The 26,948-nt window shown below is 44.9% G+C and overlaps 1 protein-coding gene across 1 annotated transcript; it reads right to left on the reverse strand.

Moving 5' to 3' along the window:
- Nucleotides 1–7,364: 7,364 nt before the first annotated feature.
- KIF2B (kinesin family member 2B) lies at nt 7,365–9,585 on the reverse strand. Its single transcript, XM_075903816.2, has one exon. The coding sequence runs from the start codon at nt 9,582–9,584 to the stop codon at nt 7,467–7,469; it is 2,118 nt and encodes a 705-aa protein (XP_075759931.1). The 5' UTR covers nt 9,585; the 3' UTR covers nt 7,365–7,466.
- Between the last annotated feature and the right edge of the window lie 17,363 nt (nt 9,586–26,948).

The raw sequence follows: 26,948 nt of genomic DNA on the forward strand, positions 1-26,948 counted from the left end.
TTGAGTTAGTTTGACTAAGTGGTTGTCTTATAGGCTTGAGATCTATAGGCTTTTGTATTACTGCCTTAATCCAGTGGTTCTCAACAAAGGGATACATGTACCCCTGAAGGTACACAGAGGTCTTCCAGAGAGTACATCAACTCAGATATTTGCCTAGTTTTACATTAGGCTACAGAAAAACCACTAGTGAAGTCAGTACAAATGAATACACAATGACTGGTTTATACCACTCTATAAACTATACATTGAAATGCAAGTACAATATTTTTATTCCAGTTGCTTTATTTTATAATTATATGGTAAAAATAAGAAAGTCAGCAATTGTTCAGTAGTAGAGTGCAGTAATACTTTTGTATTTTTGTGTCTTTTTTTGTAAGAAAGCTGCTTTTAAGTGAGGTGAAGCTTGGGGATACACAAGACAAATCAAACTCTTAACAGCGGTGCAGTAGTCTGGAAAAGTTGAAAGTCACTGTTAGCATATGCTCATATATTCATATCAAAATAGCTGGCTACAGCCAGTAGCTTGTGAACCTATCATAGCCTCCTATTTTGACAATTTTGTGATACAGCTCTTAATTTGATTAACTATTCCTCTTGCCTGTTTATTAATCAATTGGGATTTTCATAAAAAAGAGGATCCTTGTATTTGAGACTGAGGTTGCACCTAATCTTACTTCCGTTCACCCCAGGGAAGCCAGCACTACACTGGGAGTAGGCAGTGGGACTTCTCAGGGATTGGGAGAGAATAGGGGATGGGGGGCCCTGAACGCCTTGCGATCCACTGGTCGAGGCCTTGCGATCGATCGACCGGTTGGGGATCGCGGCTTTAGGGTGTAGACACAAGAACAAATGGATATAAGATGGTTGGTAGGAAGTTTAGACTTGAGATTAGACGAAGGTTTCTAACCATTAGAGGAGTGAGGTTCTGGAACGGCCTTCCAAGGGAAGTAGTGGGGGCAAAAGATCTATCTGGTTTCAAGATTAAACTAGATGGGTTTATGAAGGGGATGGTTTGATGAGATAACATGATCTTGGTAACTAATTGACCATTCATTATCAGTGGGAAATAGGTCAAAGGAGGGATGATAGGAGTTAATGGGTGTCTGGCTGACGAGTCTTGCCCACATGCTCAGGGTTTAGCTGATCGCCATATTTGGGGTCGGGAAGGAATTTTCCTCCAGGGTAGATTGGCAGAGGACCTGGAGGTTTTTCGCCTTCCTCTGTAGCATGGGGTACAGATCACAGCTAGAGGATTCTCTGCATCTTGGGGTCTTCAAAGTATCTGAAGGCTTCAATATCTGAGATGTAGGTGAGAGGATTATTCTAGGAGGGGTGGGTGAGATTCTGTGGCCTGCACTGTGCAGGGGGTCAGACTAGATGATCATAATGGTCCCTTCTGACCTTAAAGTCTATGAGTCTATGAGTCTTGTTTTTTCCCTCTCAGCTTGAAAGTCATATCCTTGTATGTCACATTACATTGCAATCTGCCACTGAGCAAATGATTGTGAGGGCACAAGAAGAACTGAAAATGTGAAAGCACAAACAAGAGGGAAATCTTCAAGGAATATCCCGAGGAATAAAATAATTGTTTCAGTACACACATTTCTAGTAGCAATCAAGGAGGATGAGAGGCACAAGGTAAGGTGAATTGTTGCAAAATAGAATGTCCTTCAAAGTTCTCTTTAAATGTCACATGATCTTGTCGACAAAAGAAGTATGGAGTTAGAAACACCTCATAAATCCTATTTTTAGATTCAAACAGAGAAAGGATTGTTATCTTATGATGCCAAGTGGAGAACGTGGGAATTTGAAAAGTAATGTGTTCTAAGAATGTTTTCAGTAATGCCTGTTAGTACAGTGGAATTTCAAATATAACCTGCTAGCATATAAAATGGGAGGGGCTATGAAAAATCATTCATTTAATGTGGTTTTATTGTATTGCCAATAGAGATCATTTTCTTGGCTTTGTTGAAATTAGTTTAAGAATCATACATCTCTATAATGCAAAATCCTAGCATCTGTGAAAGTAAAAAATATTGATGTGCATTACTAAACATATGTTACTGGCTGCAACTATTATTAGTTCCATCTGTCTTGGGGTTTGCCGGAGCAGAAAAACAGAGACAAATCTCATGAAGGACCTCTAGTTTTAGCACAATAATAACAACATGATGAGCTATAATAAATACTGGGATAGTATAAAAGCAAAGCACATAGGGATAAATCCACAGAGTCTTAGTTCTAAATTGAGCAAATTGCATGCAGGGCAGAGGAGAGGACGCACACCACCTCAGACGCAGCACCTGGAAGCACTCTGTCTCCCAGCACTCATGGATTCATGAGGGCTGCATATCTTTTGTAGAGTGCCGATTAAGCAGCTCCCCTAGTTAATGCGTGACAGTTACCACCTTGGCTGACACACTGGGGACTGGGTTGGACCTTCACTGCTAAAAGCAGAATCAGGGTGGTAACAGACTCATTTCCTCCGCATTAGAGCAAAGTAGGGAACTTGTAATACACACTCATCAGAGGGTTGCAAACACCTTTGGTTTGATATGGCTGGAATGGTGAATTCATGGCTCTGACCTAAGGGTGCAAGTAACTTAAATTTTCTTACAGGTGCTGTCCTATCACAACCCTCCCTCCTTAGAGGGGGAAGGGGAGTGAGCTCAGGGCAGAATGTGTGTGTATGCGTGCACCTGTGCAATATGGCAGTGCCTGTATGAAATTTAAGTGTGGAGTGCAGGAGGCTCAGGACAGAGGGTTAGAGTGTGGGGGACACAGAAGTCAGGGTTGGGGTGTGAGGGGCTTAGGTCAGGGGGTTGGAAGTGTGAGGGAGGCTCATGGCAGGGGGCTAGGAGTGTGAGGGGAGGTGTGGGACAGCGGAGGGGATGACCTGGGGCAGTCCCGGTCACGGCTAAGTTATGTGGCTGGTGCACAGGTCCCTGCCTTGCTGCTCCTGGTCCTTGTGTTGCCACAAGGGAGCTGTGGGCTAACTGTGGGAGGGGCACTGTTGCTGGGAAACTGGCTGTGGTGTGAGAGACCTGTTGACCTGCCATTCCCTCCCCCTGGCTTCTTCCTTGGGGTCGCCGGTAGCAGTGCATGCCACACACTGCACATGCGCTGCCCAGCGACCAGTGAGAGGGGCAGCAGGCCAGGCACAGGTGCACCAGGAGCCCGGCTGGGAGTGGAGGTCCGGGAGCCTGGCTGGGACAATGCACCACAAGCAGCGTCATAGAATCCTAGGGCTGGAAGAGACCTCAGGAGGTCATCAAGTCCAGCCCCCTGCCCAAAGCAGGACCAACCCCAACTAAATTGTCCCAGCTAGGGCTTTGTCAAGCCAAGACTTAAACACCTCGGCGATGTCTAGACTGGCATGATTTTCCGCAAATGCTTTTAACGAAAAAGTTTTCCGTTAAAAGCATTTGTGGAAAAGAGCATCTAGATTGGCACGGACGCTTTTCTGCAAAAGCACTTTTTGCAGAAAAGCATCCGTGCCAATCTAGACGCGCTTTTCCGCAAAAAAGCCCCGATCGCCATTTTTGTGAGCAGAGCTTTTTTGCTCAAAACAAATCTGAGCTGTCTACACTGGCCCTTTTGTGCAAAAGATTTGCGCAAAAGGGACTTTTGCCCAAACGGGAGCAGCATAGTATTTCCGCAAGAAGCACCGATTTCAGACCGTAGGAAGTCAGTGTTCTTGCGGAAATTCAAGCAGCCAGTGTAGACAGCTGGCAAGTTTTTCCGCAAAGGAAAAATTTGCCAGTCTAGACACAGCCCTCTAGCGATGGAGATTCCACCACTGCCCTAGGTAACCCATTCCAGTTATACTTTCCTTGCTTATAAAGCTATAAGATGTTGTACACCGAAGGCTCATCCCGCAAAGTATTTCAGTTGTTCAAATAAATGGCTGATTTTAATATATTAAGTGCTTCTCACTTGTCGTCATTAGAGCACTGCCAACCTAAAACCAAGTAAAACTCATCTGATTCTTGGGTTCATTACACTTTCAGTCAATGTGGAATAATGTTTGTGTGTGTTTGTTGGGGTTTTTTGTTTGTTTGGTTGTTTTTTAAATATGCTTAATCCACAGTTCCAAACCCAAAACACAAAGTGAAGTTTAGCTGATGAAAATTCACATGCAGAAAAACCAAGGAAAAAACTTGGACAAACTCCCAGAAACCAAATGAATGAGTTTTGCTCCCTCGCTATACATGGTTGAAAGATTTCTGAGGGTACGTCTACACAGCAACGTTACTTCAAAATAACTAGCATTATTTCAAAATATCTTATTCCGCACCTACACAGCAGGCAGTTATTTCAAACTAATGTCAAAATACTGTCAAGCTGGAGGACTTCTTACTCTGACTCCTGTAACCATCTCTGTATGAGGAGTAGGGGAAGTTGGAGGAAAAGTGCTCCATTTCGAAATAAGTGTTGTGTAGACTCTCCCAATTTTGAAATAAGCTACGCAATTGTTCTAGCTCAATTTGTGGACTTATTTCAAGTTATGCCCTGCTGTGTAGACACGCTCTGAATATGCTATGCTGTGGAATCCTCCTTCTTCTCTCTTTCTCTCTCTCACATTCACACTCACACACAGAGGCTGTGTCTACACTGGCACCCTTTTCCGTAAAAGGGATGCTAATGAGACACTTCGGAATTGCAAATTCCGCGGGGGATTTAAATATCCCCCGCGGCATTTGCATGAACATGGCTGCCGCTTTTTTCCGATTCGGGGTTTTGCCGGAGAAAAGCGCCAGTCTAGACGGGATCTTGCGGAAAATAAGCCCGTTTCTGGAAGATCCCTTATTCCTACTTTTTGAAATTTGCAATTCCGAAGTGTCTCATTAGCATCCCTTTTACGGAAAAGGGTGCCAGTGTAGACACAGCCTCATGGTATTGCAGAGAGAATACATATGCACCAGCAGCAGACACAATTTTCTACACTCTGGGTCCTAGTGACGCCTCCTTCCCCCCCAGAGTCTGGCACCTGAGGCGGCTGCCTCAGTTCGCTTCATGGTAAGGTCAGCCCTGATCTGGTTCCTCTTTCAACTCCACCTCTCCATCACCACCTCTCATACAAGAATTCAGAGGGAATGCCAGATGGGGAAACTCAAAGAATTTTCTCTTACATAAAACCCAGGAAGCAAACATCGGAGAGGGGACAATTCCCCCATAAAGTTATCTTTGGAATACTGGGAACTTTTTTCAACAGGAAACTGCAATCTTCCAGGGTTTTGTACTTGCTCTTGGAAACAGCATCTCTTAATTTGCCACCCTCATTCTCTTTTAGGTAGCATTAGTTGCATAGGTCATTAATGCTGGAACAAGCATGCTGCTAATACACAAAGGTTTGAACATGGCTTTGCAGATGAAAAGTCCTGAGCATGACAATTACTAATTGTTGATCAGCCTCGAAACATTTGCATCTAACAAACCCACCTCTGTAGATACAGCTTCCCTTCCCACAGCTGGAGGGACAAAAAGACAAATCTTCTACCAGACACAGAAAGGGAGCAATAGAATTACCGATGGCATCTGAACTATGAAGGAGACTATCAGGGGCACCAGCTTCTAGTTCTGAGCCTGTTCCAAAGGCCACAGCAGCCAACAGCAATTCTTCCGCTGACTTCTGAACCAGGACCTCTGATGTGCAATAGGATAAACTGGTTGATGGTATCAAAAACGAAGTGGGAAGAGGCAAAGAGTGGAGGGTGCCATCAATTAATTATGTATTATTTACACATTTTAATCTTGCAAATATTTGTTGCCTTATATTACTAAAGAATTTAACCACTTTTTGAAATTAATAATAATTACAGGCAACCCCTGACTTACAACCGTCCGACTTACAACCCCCCGCATTTACAACCATTTTTTTCATGAGAGAGAGCTTCTAAACCCCAATTTACGTCTGCAGCTCGCATTTATGACCGTGTAGGATCCAGACTCCACGCATCATCCCAAAACAGGAAACGTACAAAGTCAGATTCTCCAGTCTGAAGCTGCTGCTTGAACTGCATGTGTCTCCACCACATCTGTCTTCACTTTTTAGAACTATTTAGTTCAGTTTTCCTCCATTTCCATGTCAACTTTGGTATTTTTAGGGCATGAAATGGATTTCCAGGAACAGAACCACCATTTATAACATTATGCTTATGGGAAATAAGGGTTCGACTTACAACGGCTCAACTTACGATGGTTCTCCAGGAACCAATTAGGTCGTAAGTGCGGGAGTCGCCTGTATGTAGGAAATGCTTTAGCATAACTGCTATCAAACAAAGAGCTGCATAGGTGGTGTTTCACATCAGAGATGATGCAACAATCTCTAGCTATCTTTCACTTTATGCCTTTTGCATAGTAATGTGCACTTATCAGATAGAGTGCAGCTTTCTGGCCCTTTTGTCTAGCACATCAGCTCTCTTCAAGGCCTTTGATACAGGGCACTGACGCCACCGCTTCTCTCTCCAGCCCTTGAAGGCACTTTACTTTTTGGTTTTGAATTTCTTCCCATAGGACAGTCAAGTACCTTGTTGCCTGGCCTGATTTCTGGGAAGGAAAAGACTTTTTTTTTTATTATTTTTTTCAGTGACTCACAAGAACACAATTTTGAGAAAAAACCTGTAACTATTTGAACTATCTACTCGCTGTCTCTCTTTTTTCCTCCTCCTCTGCTCCCTTTTTTATTCTTGGATCTGGACTTCTAATACTCTTGTCATCTGAAGATGTGGGCTGTGCCCCTGAAAGCTCATAATACCATCTACATGTCTTGTTAGTCTTTAAAGTGCAGCTATACTATTTGTTATTTTTTTAAATTGTGAGAGAAGGAAAAAGGAACATATTCTATATGCTTGTGCGACACACAGAATAACCCACATTCCCTAAAATATCATTTTCAGAAATGACCGTGCTTTGCTCTCTAACACCTTTTTAAATCACTCAAAATGCCTAACTCCCCAGACATCTGTTCTCAAGTTGGTACAGATTGACAGAATGTGGGACTCGGCAGTATAAAGACAGATACAACCATATATTTTAAAGTGATATGAGGGAATTCCTTATGCCTCAAAAAGGAAGTATACAGATCTTGCACAAAAGTTTTTTTTTGCAAAAACCTATTGCGCAAAAAGCATTGGAAGAGATTATGCAAATGAAGCACAAGAAAATGCTAATGAGTGCTTCATTTGCATTGCCTCTTCCGCAAAAAAAACCCCCTAGTGTAAACATAGCCTCAGTGATTAACTTCTACGCTGCACGGTTCTGCTATCTGCAGTGAGAAACTACTTGGAGACCTCCCAGGAGTGTTTTCACACCAGCCTGAAATGCCACTCAAGAGAAAAACAAACAGGACACCCCCACAGACATCTCTTTTAAGTATCCTTTAAGCAATCAAGCTGTTGGATGGCTAGAGCCACGGTATCACAACAGTTGCGATCTTACAGTAGTTTACAATCTTTCTGCTCAATTTACAGAACACGGGATCTCTTTACGCTGATCTGGTTGCCGCCATGTTCTTCCTTACGTAGGCTGGACCGGAATGATCTCACTTTATCTTGGATCTCACTCAGAATGCCAATCTTTTGCCCCAGGACTGCTTCGAACTGCGCAGCATAAAAATCCACATCATAGTCTATCTCTTCAGCCACTTCCAGGAAGACCTTCAACCATCGAAGAGACTCCTGGTGCTCCTCTATAAGTGCTTTCTCGTCCAACTCTTTCCTTTTCTTCTGGGCTTTCTCTCTGGCATTGAAAGTAAACAATTGAGGAGAGACTTCCTCTTCTTTCTGTACACAAAATACTTTGAACTCATCCGTCTCAGGCAAGCTCTGTACAGTCCACGGTTTCTTCAGGTCATCCAGCTGATATGGAAACTGTGTGATAACTGGATGGGACTGTCCAAGAACATTAGGATCTACAGTCAGTTCTTTCACCCTGTTGGCGTACCTTAGGGTATTAAGAGTGTGCTCACTGGATCTCATCCCTGGGGAAATGGTGGCAATCATGCAGGTGCATGAGTTCTCCCCTATGAACGAGTCTCTTAGAACTTGGGTGAGTTTGCTAGCCCTGAATGGGGTATGGGCTTTGTTGCGTCCTAAGGCCCTGATGCATTCCTTCAGTGCCAGGAGACTCTTATTGATCTCAGCCCCTTCCAGCCTCGTCCGTCTGTCTGCACTGCCGGTGTCTGCTCCTCTCTCATTGCCAGCCAAGTCAATCAGAGAAAACTTGCCATGCAGCTTCTCTCTCTTCCGGAGGATGATCTGGAAGACGGCATGGCTGCGGGAGGAGTGGGTGTTGGCCGATGTCTGGCCAGACGTCCGGCACCTGTTGCCCATCTCGATGAGCTTCATGACATCCTCCACGCTGGCCACCTCCTCCTCCTGCAGCCCCACCACCTGGATCTGCTGCTTGCCGTCCTCCAGCACCTTCAGCCGGTTCCTCCAGTTGAGCAGGTCGTACACCTTGCCCCCGTAGATCTCGAAGAAGGCCCCGTAGACCTGGAGCTCCAGTTGCTTGTAGCTGGGCTCCTGCAGCCAGCAGAAGACGTCCTGGGCCGCGAGGGTGTAGATGCCCTTGGCGCAGGCCTGGCCCTTGGCCAAGAGGTCGCCCATCATGGTGTAGGTCTTGCCGCTGCCCGTCTGGCCGTAGGCGAAGCAGGTGGCCATGCCCCCGCGGAAGACGCTCTCCACCAGCGGCTGGGCCGTGTGCCTGTAGACCAGCTCGTTGGGGGCGCTGTCGTCGAAGGCGTGGTCGAAGCGGAAGGTCTGGCTCTCCAAGTAGCGGCTGAGGTCCAGGCGCTGCCTGGCTTCGTGCACCACCACCACGTCGCGGCAGGGCACGGTCACGGCGTCGAAGTCCTGCAGCCCGGCCTCGCGCTGGCTGAGCGGCCGCTTGCGGACACACACGCGGATGCGGTGCGGGGGGCCCGGCTCGGGGCCGCCCACCCCCCCGCCGGGCAGGCGCCCCCGGAACTCGCGGATCATGCAGATCACCTCGTAGTCGGGGTGCGGCGAGCCGGCGGCCAGGCGGGCGCGCTGCTCCCGCTGCTCCCGCTGCTGCAGCCGCCGCCGCTGGCGCTGCTCCTGCAGCCGCTCCACGTGGCGCACGCAGGGCGATTTCCTAGCCGGGCTGCAGCGGGGCCGGCTGCCGGGCTCCGGGTCCCCGCCGTCCCCGCAGGGCTGCTCCGGCTTGGCGGGCGGCGCCCCCGGCAGGCTGCGGTCGCCCGTGGCCGAGGGCGGCGCGGCGGCGGCGGGGGCCAGGTGGGGGTTGAGCGAGAAGGCGAGCTGCAGCTCCACGCGCTTGCCCTTGCTGGCCCCCTGCTCCACCCACTCCACGGTGACGCTGGAGCTGTCCCGGTGCAGCGCCGTGACCAGCGCCGGGTGGATCCGCCCATCGCTGCGCTTGATCTCCAGGTAGGAGCCGACCAGGATGCCCCCGAACGGGCCGGCCATGCGCGGCGCGGCCCCGATCCCCGGCAGCGGAGGGAAGCGGGAGAAAGGGGCGGCGGGAGGGAGCGGGGAGCCCGAGGCAGGCGGCTCCGGAGGGCACAAGGCGCCCCGGGGGCTGAGAGCAGCTGGCCTGCGCATGGCTCCCCCGGCTCGACCTGCCCGCTGGCCAGCGCCTGGCGTCACAATGAGCCGGGGCCGGGACGTCAGGCTGCGGGGGGCAGCTGGCCTGGAAAGTAACCCCCCGTGGGCGAGGGGGGGCGACCCTTGCACAGCGGCCCAGCAGGAGGCGAGCGGAGCCCCCCCTTGAACAGCTAGTCGGGGACCCCTGCAGGTGCGATGGGCAGGCAGGGCCTGGCAGCCTTAGGGTGAAAAGTTCAGAAGGGAGGAAGCTTCAGCCTTCCAGGAAATCGCTAAGATCCTGTCCCTGAACCACATTCCATCCCTTAGCTAATCAGGGGCCTTTCCTCTTTCCTACCCATGGCCCAGTGTGGCAAGAAAACCAGTTGCCAGATGCCTGCAGCTCCCACTGGGTGTAGCCTTGACCTTTCTTTGGGATTGTTTTTCTTAAATACCAGGGGGAGTGGAAACAACCGATTCCATCCTTCCAAAGTCCCACACGAAGTTCCAGGCTAGCGCACCCAATGCTTTGACACATGGTAGAATCATCGAACACCAGACCTGAAAGGGATCTCGAAATGTCGAATTAGATCAGTCACGGTGTTCGGTGAGGGGGCTGTTATGGTTTAGCACCGGGTCTCTCCAGGGCGGAAATTCAACAAAGCAGAAGGAGAGTAGTGTGGACGTCAGCCACTGCAGTAATTAATACAGTGGCTGTAAAGTCGACTTAACATAGGTCAACATATCTTCCTAGTGTGGACATAGCCTTAAATGTTTGCCAGGCCCCATTTGAAAAGCACTTGGGCTTAAGGGTTAGCAAAGGAAAAATATTTGTAGTGGCTCTATTTCAACCACCAGAGGAGGAGAAGAATTACATATGTGGATAACATGAAAGAAAAAAAGCACCTATTTTTAATCCCAACATTTGTATCGTGTTATTCAGTCATCTAAAAGTTTTTGTAAATAATTCATCACCAAGCTCTGGTTACACAGAAAACATTTTTAACAGTCTGATTTGTTTGAAGAAATTTGATTCATTTTAACAGGTTGATTCAGGCACTCAGTGCTGACTTCACTGTTTTCAAATATGACAACAATAAAGCTGGTATAAATGTCTATTGATAGGTAAGTATGTAGGTTTGTTTTGTAAGTTTATGCCTTCACATTTAACTGATTTTAAGGGGTTTGTCAAATATTTATTCAAGCTTATTTTTTTTTTTAGTGGTAACTTGAAGTGATTATGACAATACTAAATATAACAAAAATAATCAGAACGTAATGATTTTATCCCCACACACCCATTTTGTAATTTCTTTTGGGCCAGTAGCTAAGAGCAAAGACAGCACAGAAAAACTTTCGTGTGGCTTTGGTTTGGTTGGTGGGACACTGAGATATATTTTGAGGTGTGGGGTGTTCTAGAACTTTTCAGAACGTAGTGTTGAAAAAAATGATACCTTATAGTAACACAATGGACAGTGTTGGAAATTCCCTTTTCCCCGGGAAAAGTATTTTTCGTCGTTACACCATTCTCTATATTTTAGTGTGTGTGTGTCTGTCTGTGAATCTGTTTGTTCAAGAACTCCTCCAGAATGGTAAGAGCTAAGGCCACCAAATTTGGTATGCAGCTTCCTCTTTTCCTAACTTAAAGCAAAGCCAGGGTTTGATTGTGTCAAGACAACCGGAAGCCCCAGGAAAAGGACTGTTTTCTGTAACATGCAAAGGGAGGGGGCGCTGTTCGGAGGCACACAATATGAGAGTGGCCACGGGGGGCAGTGAGAGCAGGGGAGAGCTCTCCTGAAGAGTGGCCACTGAAGGCATCCATACCATCAAGAGAGTGACCAGCAGGGCTAGGGCTTTGCTATTTTGCCTGCCAGCATATTGAGTAAGTAGCCCCTCTATTCCAAACCTTTTCCCCCCTTCCTGGCCCTTGGCTGCAGTACTGGGGTGGGGGAGAAAAAAGGCCCCTGCCAACCGGAAGGGAAATTGGGAGGAGAGAACACCCCCGCCCCCGCCTTGAGACCTTCTTCACCCCCAATCCTCACTCTCACACATACCTTCCTGCCACCAGCCTCCTGCACTCAGCCCCCTCCACATCTCCAAGGCTCTGACTCCTGTACCCCCCCCCCCACCAGCCCCCTGCCCTGAAGGACCCAGGCAAAAACAGGTAACTCTTCTGGTACAGGTATATTGTAATTGCCCACAGAAGAACATCTGTTAACTTTCAAATTGTTGAACCTGGACATAGCTGCATAACAATCACCGCATTTATTTATGGGTGCTTGACTAAATCCCCATGCCTCTGCTTGTGGTTTCAGATTCATTAATCTTATAGCAAAATTATATCCTCCATGAACTGACCTGGTTCTTGATTAGGGAGGTAAATTATGATAATCTGAAAACACCTACCTGATGAACAAGGTGGTATGGCAAGACTGCACTAATTTTCTTGTGGAATTGTAATAAATTGCCAGCTCTACTGCTAGATAAGTCTCGGGATGAGCACAGCAGCAATATAGAAGGGGAGAGAAGAGTCCTGCTTTTAAATTGTTATTCAGGTTTGCTTGCCAACATTACCTTTCTTAATGTTAGGCTTAATAGATACTCGGCTGTCAGATCCAGAGGTCAAGACATACTGGAGTAGCAGGCTGAAGTAATACCGTCAAAAAGGCGATAGGGACATTATGAAACCAGTCCTCGTGGAAAGTGACTTTTCTTTCTTTGTTTGGAGAGCTTTCTTGTCTCACAGGGACATCTGAATTCAGACACGCTTCTGTCTGGGGAATTTGACATTCACAATTGGACAGCCTACATCTTTTATCCATTTGATGTTTCTAGAAGATGTTTATTCTATTACATGTGCAGCAGAAATCTCCATCCTGCTGAGTTGCATAAGCATTTGCAGGATCTGAGTCTGAATTTGTGTCATTGCTATCATATGATATTACTAAGTTGAATACAGCCCTCGCCATAGCAATGAAAAACAATAAGCTAAAGTCATCTCCTTTTTGGATCTTAGCCTTGTTTCAGGCCTGTCCAGAAGGATGTTCAAAGGAATGATGCTCTGTCCTGTGAAATTTCAATGGAATTTAGATCCCTAATTTCCTTAAGCTCCTTTGAAAAACCGTAGCCAAATGAACGCAATTAAACAATTCTGTGCAATATATTGTTTGGAATGGGAACTTAGCTTTTCTATCTGGAACAAATAGTTTGACTGCAATAGCAGCCAAGGATGCTATCAATCTGCAGGGTTGGGCCATATGATGGCTATGGAAATGGACAACAGGATGTTAAGTACTAATTTCTTTATCAAATCTGCAATGCGTCCGTTGCACAACTTTTTAAAAAGACTGGAAAATGAGCTCTTAAATCGTGCCATTGTTCAGAGGTAAATTTTTGACATTTCAGCTCGCAGGCCTTTTTCAAGGGAGTGTTCTGGAGAATATTAAGTAGCTAGTTGTATCTTAAAGACTAATCTCCTAAGAGAAAAAAAAAATCAAATCAGTTGTTTTTTAGCATTGTTATAAATTGACACCTCGCAGCTGTTCAGTTCATTTGATCACAGCAGGTTCTCTGCTTCTCCAGCACATCCATACAACCTGAACTTGATTTAGTGCTTCATAAGAACTGATCTTATTTCCCAGACTCACTTTGATAGTGAGCACCCGGGAATTTCCCCTTTTCTAAGGTTACCATTGGTCACTCTCTGTTGGGAGCCCTTATAATCTGTCGGTGATTTGAGTCAGGTTTATAACAATAAGGGTGCACATGGACCTACCACCTTGTCTCCTTCCAAAGAAGGTTGGCTCAATTTTCAAATTATATCCTGGCCATTATGTCACAGATTTGAAATGTTGACTGATGCAAAACAATAGGGTTTTCAGAGTCAGTGACTATCTGCCAGACATCGGTTCCAGCAATGGGTTCGCAGCTTCTCTGAAAATAGGGCCCATTGGGTGGTGGGAGGGCACTCAAAATCAGAAACAGCTTTGGTAAGTGTTGACTCTGCATCACCTCCTCCCATTCCATAAAATGGGATCATACTAATAATCGAATGCAAGCAGTCTGGGTTTCCCATGGACTAGCAGAACCAGTCTATGAACCCATCCTGACAGGCAGATACAACGGCTAATGGAGAAGTGAACTGACTAAAAATAACTTTCAGAGATATTTGCATTTGATTTTTTTCATTAATTTAACATTTTGGGGTGCTTCATGCAGCTCCCCTTGGCTGCAAATGCTGAACCAGAGCTGTAAGGGGGCAAGATTCAGATGCTGCTCCTACCCCCAGCACAATCCAATTGGCCAGTTTCTGGAAAGATACTGGGCAATGGCAGGTGCCTGTTAAAATAATAGGCAGCCATGAAGCATAACCCTCTTGCTCAGTTTCTCACTCAAGCATATGGCCCAGCAGACAGAAACGTTTTATTCTCTGCAAGACTTTAGCTCTGCAGACAGGCAGGCAGGCTGGTTTGGCTGTTGGCTGGTAAGTCTCCTGGCCAGAACCTTCCTCTGGCATCCCAATCCCTCTCTTCCCCAACCCTCTGCCCCCCACTCCTGCCCCGCTACTCCACATGCACCCATACCCCCTTCTATATCTGGTACTCCAATCTCCTGCCCTAGATCGTAATCCCCTCCTGCCATAGGTCATAACTGCCTCATTCACCCAAACTCCCTCGTAGACTCCATTCTCCCTCCTTCACCCCAATTCCTTACCCCACGCTCCCTTCTACACCCAACCTCTATCCCAGACCCCACTCCTCTTCCATTAATATCACGGAGGAGTGCGTCCCTCGACCACTTTCCAAAATTTTGGAGTGTTCCCCCCATCAAAAATGATTGTCCACCCCTGCTCTTCATTAATGCTGACACGGAGAAGTGTGCCTTAATAGGTGTAGTAAATCCATGAGTATCCTAGCATTCAGAGATTCTATAATATGTCCATGCTGTTTAGGTTAGCATATAAACCTAAACTTTTACGAAGGAAAGCTCACAATGAAAAACAAAGGTCATTAGAAGAATGCTGCCCACAGACATTAATAATTATTTACATCAGGGTAGCTCCTAAGCACCAAAGTAAGGGATCAGGACTACGTTGTGCTGGTCTTTCTAAAAAAAATGTTTGAAAATAGCTCTGTCACCTCCAAGGACTAGGCAGCCTGGGTTACAGCAGCACATAACAGGCTGATGAAAAAGATCCATGAGGAAGGAAGCAGCGACTCATCTGCAGAGAAGGGTGGGGACCTATGTCTCCTCTTCAGTGTTTTTCATTTATCTGCAAGTATAAGTTTTGCAAAGGATTTTCAGAGGAAATGTCCCCAAAATAGTGCAGTGGACCCAACGCCATTTTAAACCCCAATACCGTCTTCAAGCACTCTGTAGTTGATTGGCCAACACTCCTCTTCTTGACTCATTTCCCTATGTACATGTGATCAGAGCTGTCCGTGGTTCTTCACTACTTGTTCTGGTCCGTGGCATGGGGTTTGTAGCTTGTGGGGTTCCATGCCTGTTTTCTTCCAACTTCTCTCGATAAAGTCTTTCTGTTATGTCTTTTCTTCCTATATCCTTTTTCTCCCATGCTTTGTTTGCTGGATTGTTCTATTTTTATCACTTGTCCAGCCATCTATAAATTTGTCAATGTAAATTTTTTTTTGTTTAAATCTCACCACAAATGGCAGCAGTAACATCCTCTGCAAACTGGCAGTCATCAGAGTGTACAAATAACATCCTGCTGTGATGGCATAATATGCTATCTGTCATAAGGAGGCTATTATACATTATAGACAGAGTCCCACATTTCTTAGTTGGATGCAATTTGTCGCTGCAAATAATCAATATGTCTGACTAACTCAGTGAAAATCTGTAGTTTCAAAACCAAACGTTGATTCAAGCAGTCAATCCTTCATGCTAAAACCAATGATAAGATTAATCATGATAATGCTACAAATGACGATTATAATATTTTACCCTCATTGCTCGTTGGAGCTGTATGGGAAATGGGATCTGCCCCCAAATCTGCCTGCAGAAATGGAATCCGAATTGCCGGTCTCTGAAAATAGGCTTGATAATGGAAACAATTATTGATCCTTAATTATAGCAGCACAGATGGGGGCCGCTATATTAGAGGAATGTGTCCCCCATATAACATTCCACAGAGGAATGGAATCATTCCCAACCCACAGATTTTTAAGGCAGCTATATTCTGGCTTTCTGAGCAATTGAAGATCTTTTGTTCACCTTATGAAATAATAAAAACCAAAATAATTATCAGAGCTATTATAAAAGAGAAGATAAAGACGAGTAAACCCACTAAAGTTACGCATTACAATGAGTTACAAAAATGAAAGCAATCTATTTGCTACTCAATATTTTAATGAAGCACTATCCATTTTTATTATTATGTATCTACTAGCAGAAAGAAGTATTTAAAATTAATGTAACTAATCCAAAAATCATAGAGTGAATACTGTTAATTCAAACAACAGTTTAGTTGGGGCAAATTCATTTTGTGGTTAGAAATACTAGTTTAATTATTTCTAATTACTAAATCTCTCTGATGATCCTCAAATGGCTGAAAGCATAGGTACATCTCTGATTATACTTTACAGTGGGTGTACAATACCAATTGTGAAGCTATGAAGTAAAATATTTTAAGTCTGAAAATCTCAATGCATTTTAGCAACATTACTAACTAAGGGTATGAAGATACACTGGTTAGAGGATCTCTGAATGTAGTGCTGTTCCAGAAGGCTATATAGGGATATCAAAATGGTTAATTGGTTACATGATAGTACTTAATTGGTTAACCATTTTAATCTAGGGTCCACTGCCTGGCCCTGCCATGGCTGTGCAGCCCCTGCCTCTGCCATCCCATGGCCTTGCGGACAGGGGCATGTTAACTGATGAGCATACTGGTAAGCTTCATGGCCTGAGGCTTACTGGTTAATCATATAACATCCCTTATAGCTCTCAGCAGAAGACTGAAGTCTAAGGCAGGAGTGGGCAAGATCTGTTCCACGGGGGGACTCTAGCCCACCAAGCCTTTGAATCTGGCCTGTTCCACCAGGCGCCTGAGGCAGGGAGCAGCCCCAAGTCACTCAAAGTGGCTGTCTGCTCTAGGTGCCTCTCTGCACTGCACGCCAGTGGGGGAGGCTTTGCTCACTGCCCCTGCCCACAGCACAGTCTCTCAGTTCCCATTGGCACCCAGGTCACAGCTCTCTGCCCCTCTCCTCTACTCCTGCACCCATATCCCCTCCCAGATCCTGCACCCCAGTGCCCTGCCACAGGTCACAACCCCCTCTGTCTCCAAACTGCCTCTCAAACCCCGCACACTCTCCTGCACCCCAGTGCCCTGTCCCAAGCTCCCTTTTGCACCCCCCCCCCCATAGCAAAATGCAGCCCTTGCCCATTTACCAAAATCTTGGAGTGCCCCCCCCCCTCAAAAATTATTGCCCAACCCTGGTCTACGGGAACATCTACCCTACACTCATCATGGGATATGATTGCAGCATGTGCAGACATTCCTGAGTTAACAGTATCTCGCTAACTCACGTACTGGTGCAAGGAAGCTATGGCAGCATCGGCTGTACAGGTCTGCCCAGAGCACTAGGTAATTGCTGTAGACCAAGTGTTCTTAGATGCGGCTTCACTTCTACTGGTATCCAAATTAGCTAGCTCTTCCCTTGCTTGGGGGTGTCAATATGAGCAGCATCACCTCCAGGGACTGAAGTGTAGATGTACCCTAAGACTCAGAAAACTCAAGAGCTAGGAAAACATTCTATCCTTTGGGCAATTGGGTAGACAGATAAAGCACAGCGTTAAAGCCAATATTGTCAAATGTGGGTTTGCCTAAATAAGTGGCCATGCTAAATATGAGTCAACAGTGTGATGTTGTTGCGAAAAAAGCAAACATGATTCTAGGATGCATTAACAGGTGTGTTGTGAGCGAGACATGAGAAGTCATTCTTCTTTAAGCAATGGCTTAAACTGCAACAAGGAAGGTTTAGGCTGCACATTAGATGTGCTATTTCGGCATCCCGGTAACCCTCATTCCATGAGGGTAAAGGGATGTCTCAAAATAGCACTTTATTTTGAAATTTGGTGCTTTGTAGACAGCACCAAATTTCAAATAGCCTATTTCGAGATAAACTTGAATTAAATACGCAATTTGCATAGCGCAAATTACGTACCTTGTTTCAAATTTAGAGTGCAATGTAGACATAGCCTCAGAAATATTATTTTGGAATAAATAGGACCAATAAACCATTGGGATATGAACTCAGCATCTTTAAGGACACTCCAAGGCAGAATGTGAAAAGCTGCAAAAGAATGTCACAAAACTGGAAAGACGTAGGGTACGTCTAGACTACATGCCTCTGTCGCCAGAGGCATGTAGATTAGGCTACCAGGCATAGGAAAATGAAGCGGCGATTTAAATAATCGCCGCTTCATCTAAATTTACATGGCTGCCGCGCTGAGCCAACAAACAGCTGATCAGTTGTTTGTCGGCTCAGCGCGGTAGTCTGGATGCGCGGGTGTTGACATCAAAGGCATTTGTCGACCACCCAGGTAAACCTCATCCCAGGAGGCATACCTGGGTGGTCGACAAATGCCTTTGATGTCTACACCCGCGCGTCCAGACTACCGCGCTGAGCCGACAAACAGCTGATCAACTGTTTGTCAGCTCAGCGCGGCAGCCACGTAAATTTAAATGAAGCAGCGATTATTTAAATCGCTGCTTCATTTTCCTATGCCTGGTAGCCTAATCTACATGCCTCTGGTGACAGAGGCATGTAGTCTAGATGTACCCTGAGCAACAAAAAGGCAGATGAAATTCAAAGTTGATAAATACAAAGCAATGCACTTTAGAAAACATAATCCCAACTATATGTATAAAACAATGGGAACAAAATTAGCTATTACCACTCGAGAGAGATCTTGGAGTTATTGTGTATATGCTCTGAAAACATCCACATAAGGTGCAGTGGCAGTCACAAAAGCAAACAAAATGTTGGGAATCATTAAGAAAGGGATAGAGAATAAGACAAAAGAATACTGCCTGGCTACGTCTACACTGGCCCCTCTTCCGGAAGGGGCATGTAAATTTCACGAGTCGTCGTAGGGAAATCCGCGGGGGATTTAAATATCCCCCGCGTTATTTAAATAAAAATGTCCGCCGCTTTTTTCCGGCTTTTAAAAAAGCCGGAAAAGAGCGTCTAGACTGGCCCCGATCCTCCGGAAAAAGTGCCCTTTTCCGGAGGGTCTTATTCCTACTTCAAAGTAGGAATAAGACCCTCCGGAAAAGGGCACTTTTTCCGGAGGATCGGGGCCAGTCTAGACGCTCTTTTCCGGCTTTTTTAAAAGCCGGAAAAAAGCGGCGGACATTTTTATTTAAATGCCGCGGGGGATATTTAAATCCCCCGCGGATTTCCCTACGACGACTCGTGAAATTTACATGCCCCTTCCGGAAGAGGGGCCAGTGTAGACGTAGCCCCTCTGTATAAATCCATGGTACACCCACATCTTGAATACTGCATACAGATGTGGTCACCTCATCTTAGAAAAGATATCTTGGAATTGGAAAAGTTCAGAAAAGGGCAACATAAATGATTAGGGGTGTGGAACAACTGCCACACGAGGAGAGATTAATAAGACTGGGACTTTTCAGCTTGAAAAAGAGAGGACTAAGGGGGGATATATTAGAGGTCTATAAAATCATGGCTGATTGGAGAAAGTGAATAAAGACGACTTGTTTCCTCTTTCCTGTAACACAAGAACTGGGGTTCACCAAATGAAATTAATCGGTGCTGAGCCATGTGCCGGCCTTCCCAGCTCCCCCCTTCTAGCTCAGCTGAGATGTATGCTGGGCTCTCAGGCTCCCCCGGTAGCACAGCTAGGTCACACGCACCAGGTTTCTCACCCTAACCCCCCAGCCCAGCTGGGGAACATGCTGGGCTTCCACCCCCCTTCCCTGTATTGGGCTCCTGGCTCCCTTCCCTGCATTGCGCTGGGCTCCCAGGCTCCCCCAGCCCTCCTGGAACATCCTTGGTCCTGTCTGACCACAGATGATGCTGGACCAGAGTCCTAGTTTATAGAGATACAACCTATAGAGGGTTTAAAACAAAGAAAAGGAAGCACTTCTTCACACATTCAACCCGAGGAACTCCTTGCCAGAAGATGTTGTGAAGACCAAGACTATAACAAGGTCAAGAAATAGCTGGATCAATTCATGTCCATCAATGGCTAGTAGCCAGGATGGTCAGGGATGGTGTCCCTTGTCAGAAGCTGGGAATGGGCCACAGGGGATGGATCATGTGATGATTATATGTTCTGTTCATTCCCTCGGGGCATGTCTACACTACAGTGTTATTTCAAAATAAGCTATTTCAAAATAGTTAATTTGAAATAGTTTATTTTGAAGTAGCGCGTCCACATTGCGTGGACGCTGAATCACATTTAAGGCCGGCCGGAACCAGGTCCGGCAGGGCATCAGGTCAGGATTTACTTTGTGTGGCTGCTGCTTGAGGCCTGTGCTTAAAGGGACCCCTCCCCCTCCCCGGACAGCTGGTTCTTAGGTTTCCCTGCTTGCTTGCCTACCTCAATGAGGGACAGCAAAGCATTTTGTATCTATGTGCTCTGGTTGCCCTCACTTGGGACACCACAGCACTCTGCAACATGGAGCCGGAGCTGCCCCACTCTGGTGCTTCTCTTGGACACGTTGCGGTGAGCCTGGCTGCCCTTTCTGCAGGCTGCCATCCGGGAGGTCCATGGGGGGCTGTCAGTATCCAGGAGGCCCTGCGGGAGAGCTTCCACCCTGAGGAGCACTAACAGTCTCCCTGGTCTGCCCCACTAGGGGCTTGTGCCTCATTCCTCCCTCATGTCCTTCCACTTACTCCCCCCATCCTTCTTCCTGATGTAAAATAAAATACATGTTTTTTCATAAACAAAAACTGTCTTTATTTAACAAAACTGGGGGGGTAGGGAATGAAACTCTGGTGAGACTGGGGAAAGGAGGCAGGAGAAGTGGAGGAGAGAGGGTGGGAGAGGGGAGGGGGAAACCTGGAAGGAGGGAGCTGGAAGGGGGAAGCAAGGGGAAGAAGGGGGAGGGGAAGCTCAGGGCTCAGGGGTGGGGTCTCGCCGGACCAACTTGATTTTCATGCGAACCTGCTCCTGGGTTCGCATGTGGCCTTTGGTGGCAATGCTGGCAGCTATCCTGCCATAGACGGCCGCGTTCCTCCATCTAGTGCAGAGATCGTGGACATTGGGGGCATCCCCCCCAAACTTGAATAAAGTCCATGATCTCCACCCTGGACCAGGAAGGTGCCCGCCTTCTCCGGGCCCTGGCAGGCTGCTGGGAGCTGGCAGACTGCTCCTGGGGAGCAGTGGAGGGCTGGCTGCCAGTGGCTTGCTGGCTCATGTTTTGGGGCCACTGGGTCAGGGGCAGTGACTGCTGGCTCTGGGTTGGCAAGCTTGGAGGTGGTACAGGCACTGTGGCCAGAATCAACCCCTTTAAGGGCTCCGGGGTGGGGGGGAGGGAGAGGAGTGTTCTTGGTTTAGGCTGGAGTGTCCACCAGGGTACCCTGGGAAGGCTGGAGGCCCCCTATTTTGAAATAAGTTTCTACACAGTGCTTTTTTTGAAATAGCTAGTTTGAATTTGGCAGTTTTCCTCATAGAATGAGGTTTACCAAATTCGAAATAAGCTCTCTGCTATTTTGAATTTATTTAGAAATAGCGGTGTGGCTGTGTAGACACTAGGAAAGTTATTTCGAAATAAGGGCTGTTATTTCAAAATAACTTTGCTGTGTCGACATATCTTCTGGGGCATCTAGCATTGGCCACTATCAGCAGGCAAGATACTGCACTAGATGGACCTTGAGTCTGACCCAGTATGGCTGTTCCTAGATTCTTATGACATCAAGGAGATTCTGAATTGTAATCTGGTCTACCTGACACAAAAGACAGGACTATGCAGCACTTTAAAGACTAACAAGATGGTTTATTAGGTGATGAGCTTTCGTGGGCCAGACCCACTTCCTCAGCTCAATATGTGGAAGAAAATGATTGTGCCAATTTTCTTCCACATATTGATCCGAGGAAGTGTGTCTGGACCATGAAAGCTCATCACCTAATAAACGATCTTATTGGTCTTAAAGTGCTGCATAGTCCTGTCTATTATTCTATTGTGTCAGAGCTGAGAGTCCTGCCAGCACTTACTAGCCTCTGATTGCTCTAAAAGAGCTTCTTCCATTAAGTATAGGTAGAGCCGTGCTAAAGGCAGCTGTACCAACTTGTCTCGTGGGCTGAGGGCAGGATATCTTACACTCTGACACTTCATGTAGAATAAATGTAATGTGGCTACTGCCTATATTTACTAGTGCCCCCTGCTCACACCTGCTCACATTCTGTGCAGTTCTAGTGGCTGCAGTCACCCAGACATCTTTCTCTTTTTTTTCAGCCAACACATATTCCCTGGGATGATAGCTTACTTCCCTGTTCTGCGGTTATATTTCAGTACTGCCATCTCAAGTGCTGTTGAGCTGGCATGTTTTGTTAGCCTGGATTCTTCATGTTCTTACAAAATAAATGGCACACTGAATTGCTTTCCTCTGTAGAGGCTGAAATTTTGTATCAGTTTTGTTAAGTTTACAGTTTGGATATAATTAAAAATAGCGTTTCATGGTTACTCCAGTGTGTCATTGTGATTTGTTTTGTACATTTTAGTTTTAGAACACTGTTTATTGAAAATATCTTAGAAATTATGACAAAACTCAGATTTTCATCTATTTTCTCCAGTTCACTCGTTTTACAGCTCGTTTTACACGGATTACGGACAAGGGCTAGATTCTGCTACTCTTACTCACTTTGAATAGTATTTTACTTTGAAACTAGTCTTACTCTATGTCGCCCTTTCACACATGGCAAGCAGTTAATCCCAGTAGTCCTATTGACATCACTGAGTTAGACTTCTAACTCCCATTGAAAGTCAAAAGAAGTTAGGCACCTAACTTGCTTAGGCATTTTTATAAATTATAGTAAGTACGTATCTTCATCTCTAGGCACCTTTGGCTCTCAAGCGCCCACCACACTTACTAAACCAATCGGAGTTGAAAGTGCATAGATCGTTTTAGGATAAGGCCCTAAATTCCTGCATAATGCTTTCAAAAGATGAGTCTGGTTGTTTAAAACCATAACTTTGCTGGACACTAAATATCATGGACTCTTACGACACGTCTACACTACATGGAAGATCAACACTGCCACGGTCAATCTTCCGGCATTCAACTTAGTGGGTGTAGTATGGATCCGCTAGAATCTAGATCGAACTCAAAGGGTGCCCCTGTCGATGATAGTACTCTTACTCCTCACAAGGAGTAAGGGAGGAGTAAGCGTTTGCCTCTGTTGGTCTCCCACTGTGTGGATGGCACAGAAATGTGATGTAAGATACATTGACTCCAGCTACGTAATTGGAGTTGCGTATTGTACTTTGACCTTCTAAGGTAGTGTAGACCATGCTTTGAACTGAGACTTGGGATATACTGTTTATTATAACCAGCTGGAACCGGGTAGCAACCTTTCCCCCCCCACTATGCCTGCAGAGGTGGTAACTACCCACTTCACTTTGACTGGTCTCTAACAATATTTGCTAACTACTTACACTGAATAGTGTATATATAATGTATATATCTTTGATATTCTCAGTGCATATCCCAGAGCTAAAGAAAAGTTCTAGGTAAGTTTGAAAGCTTGTCTCCTTCACCAACAGTAGTTGGCTCAATAATAAAGATATTACCTCACCCACCTCGTCTCTTCAATATCCTGAGATCAACACAGCCACAACAACACTGCAAGTAGGAAATACTATTCACTTTCCTATCTCGGCTATAAACTATTTCCATTGGAAAGAATGGTAGAGCCACACTAATGCTACCAGGTTCTCTTATAATGATGCAATGTTTAACTCAATTCAGCACTGAAGCTCCAAGAATCTGCCAACGTAGATATTTGAAAGTTTTCTAAATTATTCCTAATTGTTGTCTATTGGACAGGGCAAGAAATTGCTTTCTTGTGTTTTTTCTTCCTCCCCGTCCCCTGGTTGTGTTTATGTACCTGCTTGCAAAATTATCTCATACATAATGCAATGCAATCAGCCGCAGCAGGTAATGGCTGTTCAGCCTTGCCATGTGTAAATAGCAGTAGAAACCCATTATTCACAATGTATCCTTCACATGCAATTGGAGTTTGACAAACATTAAACAATTTGAACAGTCTGTAGAAACCAGTGTTTCCTCTGAGTGCCTTTTAGGAGGCTCATCATCAAGCTACTCCTGAAAAATGCCAGGAGGAATAAATGGTTTCTTTAAGGTAAATCGCCATGGATCGAGATGGTGCTCAGGTATGCTATTTTGCATTTTTCCTTGGTAAGAGATAATGTAATTTAACAATTCAGATGTTTTTTTAACTGGCTTTGGTGGAATCCCATTTATATATTGTTATTATTATTTTAAATCTGGCATGGTGTTACCTCTTGATTGCAATTTAAAATACAAATTGTTTTGCTCTCCCTCTGAAACTAGACATGGTCTCATTCATTCGTGCTGACATTAGCATAAATTACCAGTCTGTTTTCTGCACGTTAAACAAGTTGTCTTATTTTAGAAAATTTAAAACAATCACCACCACAAATAACATTGAACAGATGGAGCTGAATCTTTTTTAATCATTGTAAATCAGGAGTAACACTATTAAAGCCAATGGAACTGTACTGTTGGAACCCTATTATAACTGAGCTCAGGATCAGACCCAGTGTATGCTAAATACAAAGTTTTCTTCTATTTGTAGGCTTACGTTTCCATTGACTAATGAATAAGCATTGGTAGAAATAGTATGTTCCTAGTAAAGTTTGTGTATATACCATGTAGATGGAGCTCCTAGCTAAAGACTGGTTATATTACTCCCAGATGTAATATTCATATCCCAACTATTTGCTGTTAGTCCAAGTGTCTCAGGGGTTGCTCCTAGACCCTTATCCAGAAGCACTTGCTAAATGTTAAGCACATGAGCAATGCCCTTGAAGTCAATTACCCATGTGCTTAAAGTTAAGCATACATGTAAGTGCTCTGCTGGATCAGAGCCCCAGTGAGGAGCAGGAAGAGTCTGGAGATTTATTATTTTCTTTTCCTACTTAAACAAAGTTCCCTCTTTCTCAGTATTGGTCTAAAATAATACTACTAATAAAAGGATCATTTTTTCAAAAAATATTCCCTGATTTGTTTCTCAAAATTTGAAATTTCAATTTTGAAAATTTTTAACCAGTTAACTGAAAAAAAGAGGGGGAAATTTCAGGGAAGAATTCATCGATGTTTTTCTCACCTTTTTAATTTTGAATAACAAAATGTCAAGTTTGAAATGTTTCATCCACTTATTCTCAAGCCACTTCTACTCAAGCCAAACTTACCAAACAGGTCTGGTAAGTGCCTGTGCTGAAAGTGTTTGTACCAGAAAGCAGTACCAATAGCTTAACATTCAGTCCCTCCAGTGGGAATTCATCCTGCAGGTTTCAGGACTGTAATAGTTTAATTAATAGGGGGTGACTGTGGATATGCAGATGCTGGAAAGAAGTCTGGATCTTTCTTTCTCACGGGCAGTTTTGAAAGGGCTTGTCCATTTGGTACAATCATATTTTTTCCGAAATAAAACATTTTGCTCCTAAACAGGATTGGTATGAACTGCAAAGATACGCTATCTCGGGAAAGGTTCAGGCACTTGAACCTAATTTGTCCTTTCCGTATGGTAGCAGACTTTCAGGAGGGTGCTCTCAGGATTTCCATCCAAAAATCTTCAGCAACTTCCTAATGGTAGTGTGGATATGTTTGTTTAGGGGACAGAAAAATAGCTAGTTTAGCTGAACCTCTCTAGTCCGCTACCCTCAGGACCTGAGCGATGCTGAACCACAGAATTTGCTGAGCCACAAGGAGGTCAATATTGTAGCGAGTGGATCTCTTTATTTTTATTTCACTGAGGTGAATAAATAGAAAAGTGCTTGCCATTCTGCTTAATAAAGTGTGACTCTACTCATATACCATATATAAGCCTATGCTTAGCCAAGGCTGATGAGCTCCCTTCATAAGGAAGTGGTAGTGCTACTACATAATTTTAATGTGTTGTCTCAAGAAAATAAGTAGACAAAGCATAAAAACCATGCTTATGCTTAGCAGCATTACTAGCACTTCCACTGCTTGCTGAGCTCTTAGGGTACGTCTAGACTACAGGCTTTTGTCGACAGAGGCTTTGTCGACAGATACTGTTGACAAAGCCTCTGTCAACAAAGAGCGTCTAGACCACATCCAGTTCTGTCGACAAAGCAAGCCGCTTTGTCGCAAAGGACAGTGTAGATGCAATAACGCCTTCTGTCAACAGAACTCTGTTGACAGAAGGCGTTATTCCTTGTAGAATGAGGTTTACCACCGTCAACAAAACTGCCGAGTTCTGTTGACGTTATGTCGACAGAACTCAGTGATAGTGTAGACGCAGGTATAGTTTTGTGGACAAAAGTCCAGTTTTGTCGACAAAACCCTGTAGTCTAGACACACCCTTAGAAGATTACTTTAGAGCAAAGTAGTAGCACAGAACATTGAGAGCCAGGGCTGGTGGTTGTAAGCAAACATTACTGAACCACAGGAAACTTGGCCACACCCATGAAAAGTGGACAACTAACTAAAATTCTGCTGTATCACTGATGTTGCTGGACCAGAGAGTGCTGGACTAGAGAGGTTCAACTGTACACTTTACTGAAAATACCATTATGTAGTCAGGATAGGAAGTGGCTGTGGAAGATGGCATGAAAGCAGAAGGAGGAGAAATATATAAAAAGATTGATAAGGGGAAAGTTAATAGGCCAAAATTGTGTCTAGTAAAGTCTGTTTTAAAGTCCCAGCTCAACAAAGAATTTGCAGTTAAGCACATGCTTAAGTGCTTTGTTTAATTCTGCTTTGCTTGTGTGAGGTGTTATCTACCAGATGGTAGTGAGAAGAGGCCTAACAAAGTCGATATAAAATGTAGCCTTCCAGTAAAATGATCTTTAGTAACTGACAAATAAAGAATTAAATTCCTTGAGCAGCAGTCCTTCTACTTTAGTATTTATAGCTTTTCAAGTTACTAGCTTTTTAATTAACACTGAAAGTTCTCAAAGTACCTAATCATATTCTGTTGTAATTATATTAACAAATTATAGACATAAAAATTAAAATTCGGTTCTCTAATATTCTATTTAAGAATGTGCACATAGAGATGAAATTTTGCTAATAAATGCTTCAGCTGTTATTTTTCTAAACAGAATGGAAAATATACATTTATAGTGTTCATTTAAGTGCTGCTGCATTCATCAGGGAT

Source organism: Pelodiscus sinensis, chromosome 20 (genome assembly GCF_052426305.1).
Source record: "Pelodiscus sinensis isolate ZL-2025 chromosome 20, ASM5242630v1, whole genome shotgun sequence".
In the NCBI taxonomy this organism is placed as follows: Eukaryota; Metazoa; Chordata; order Testudines; family Trionychidae; genus Pelodiscus; species Pelodiscus sinensis.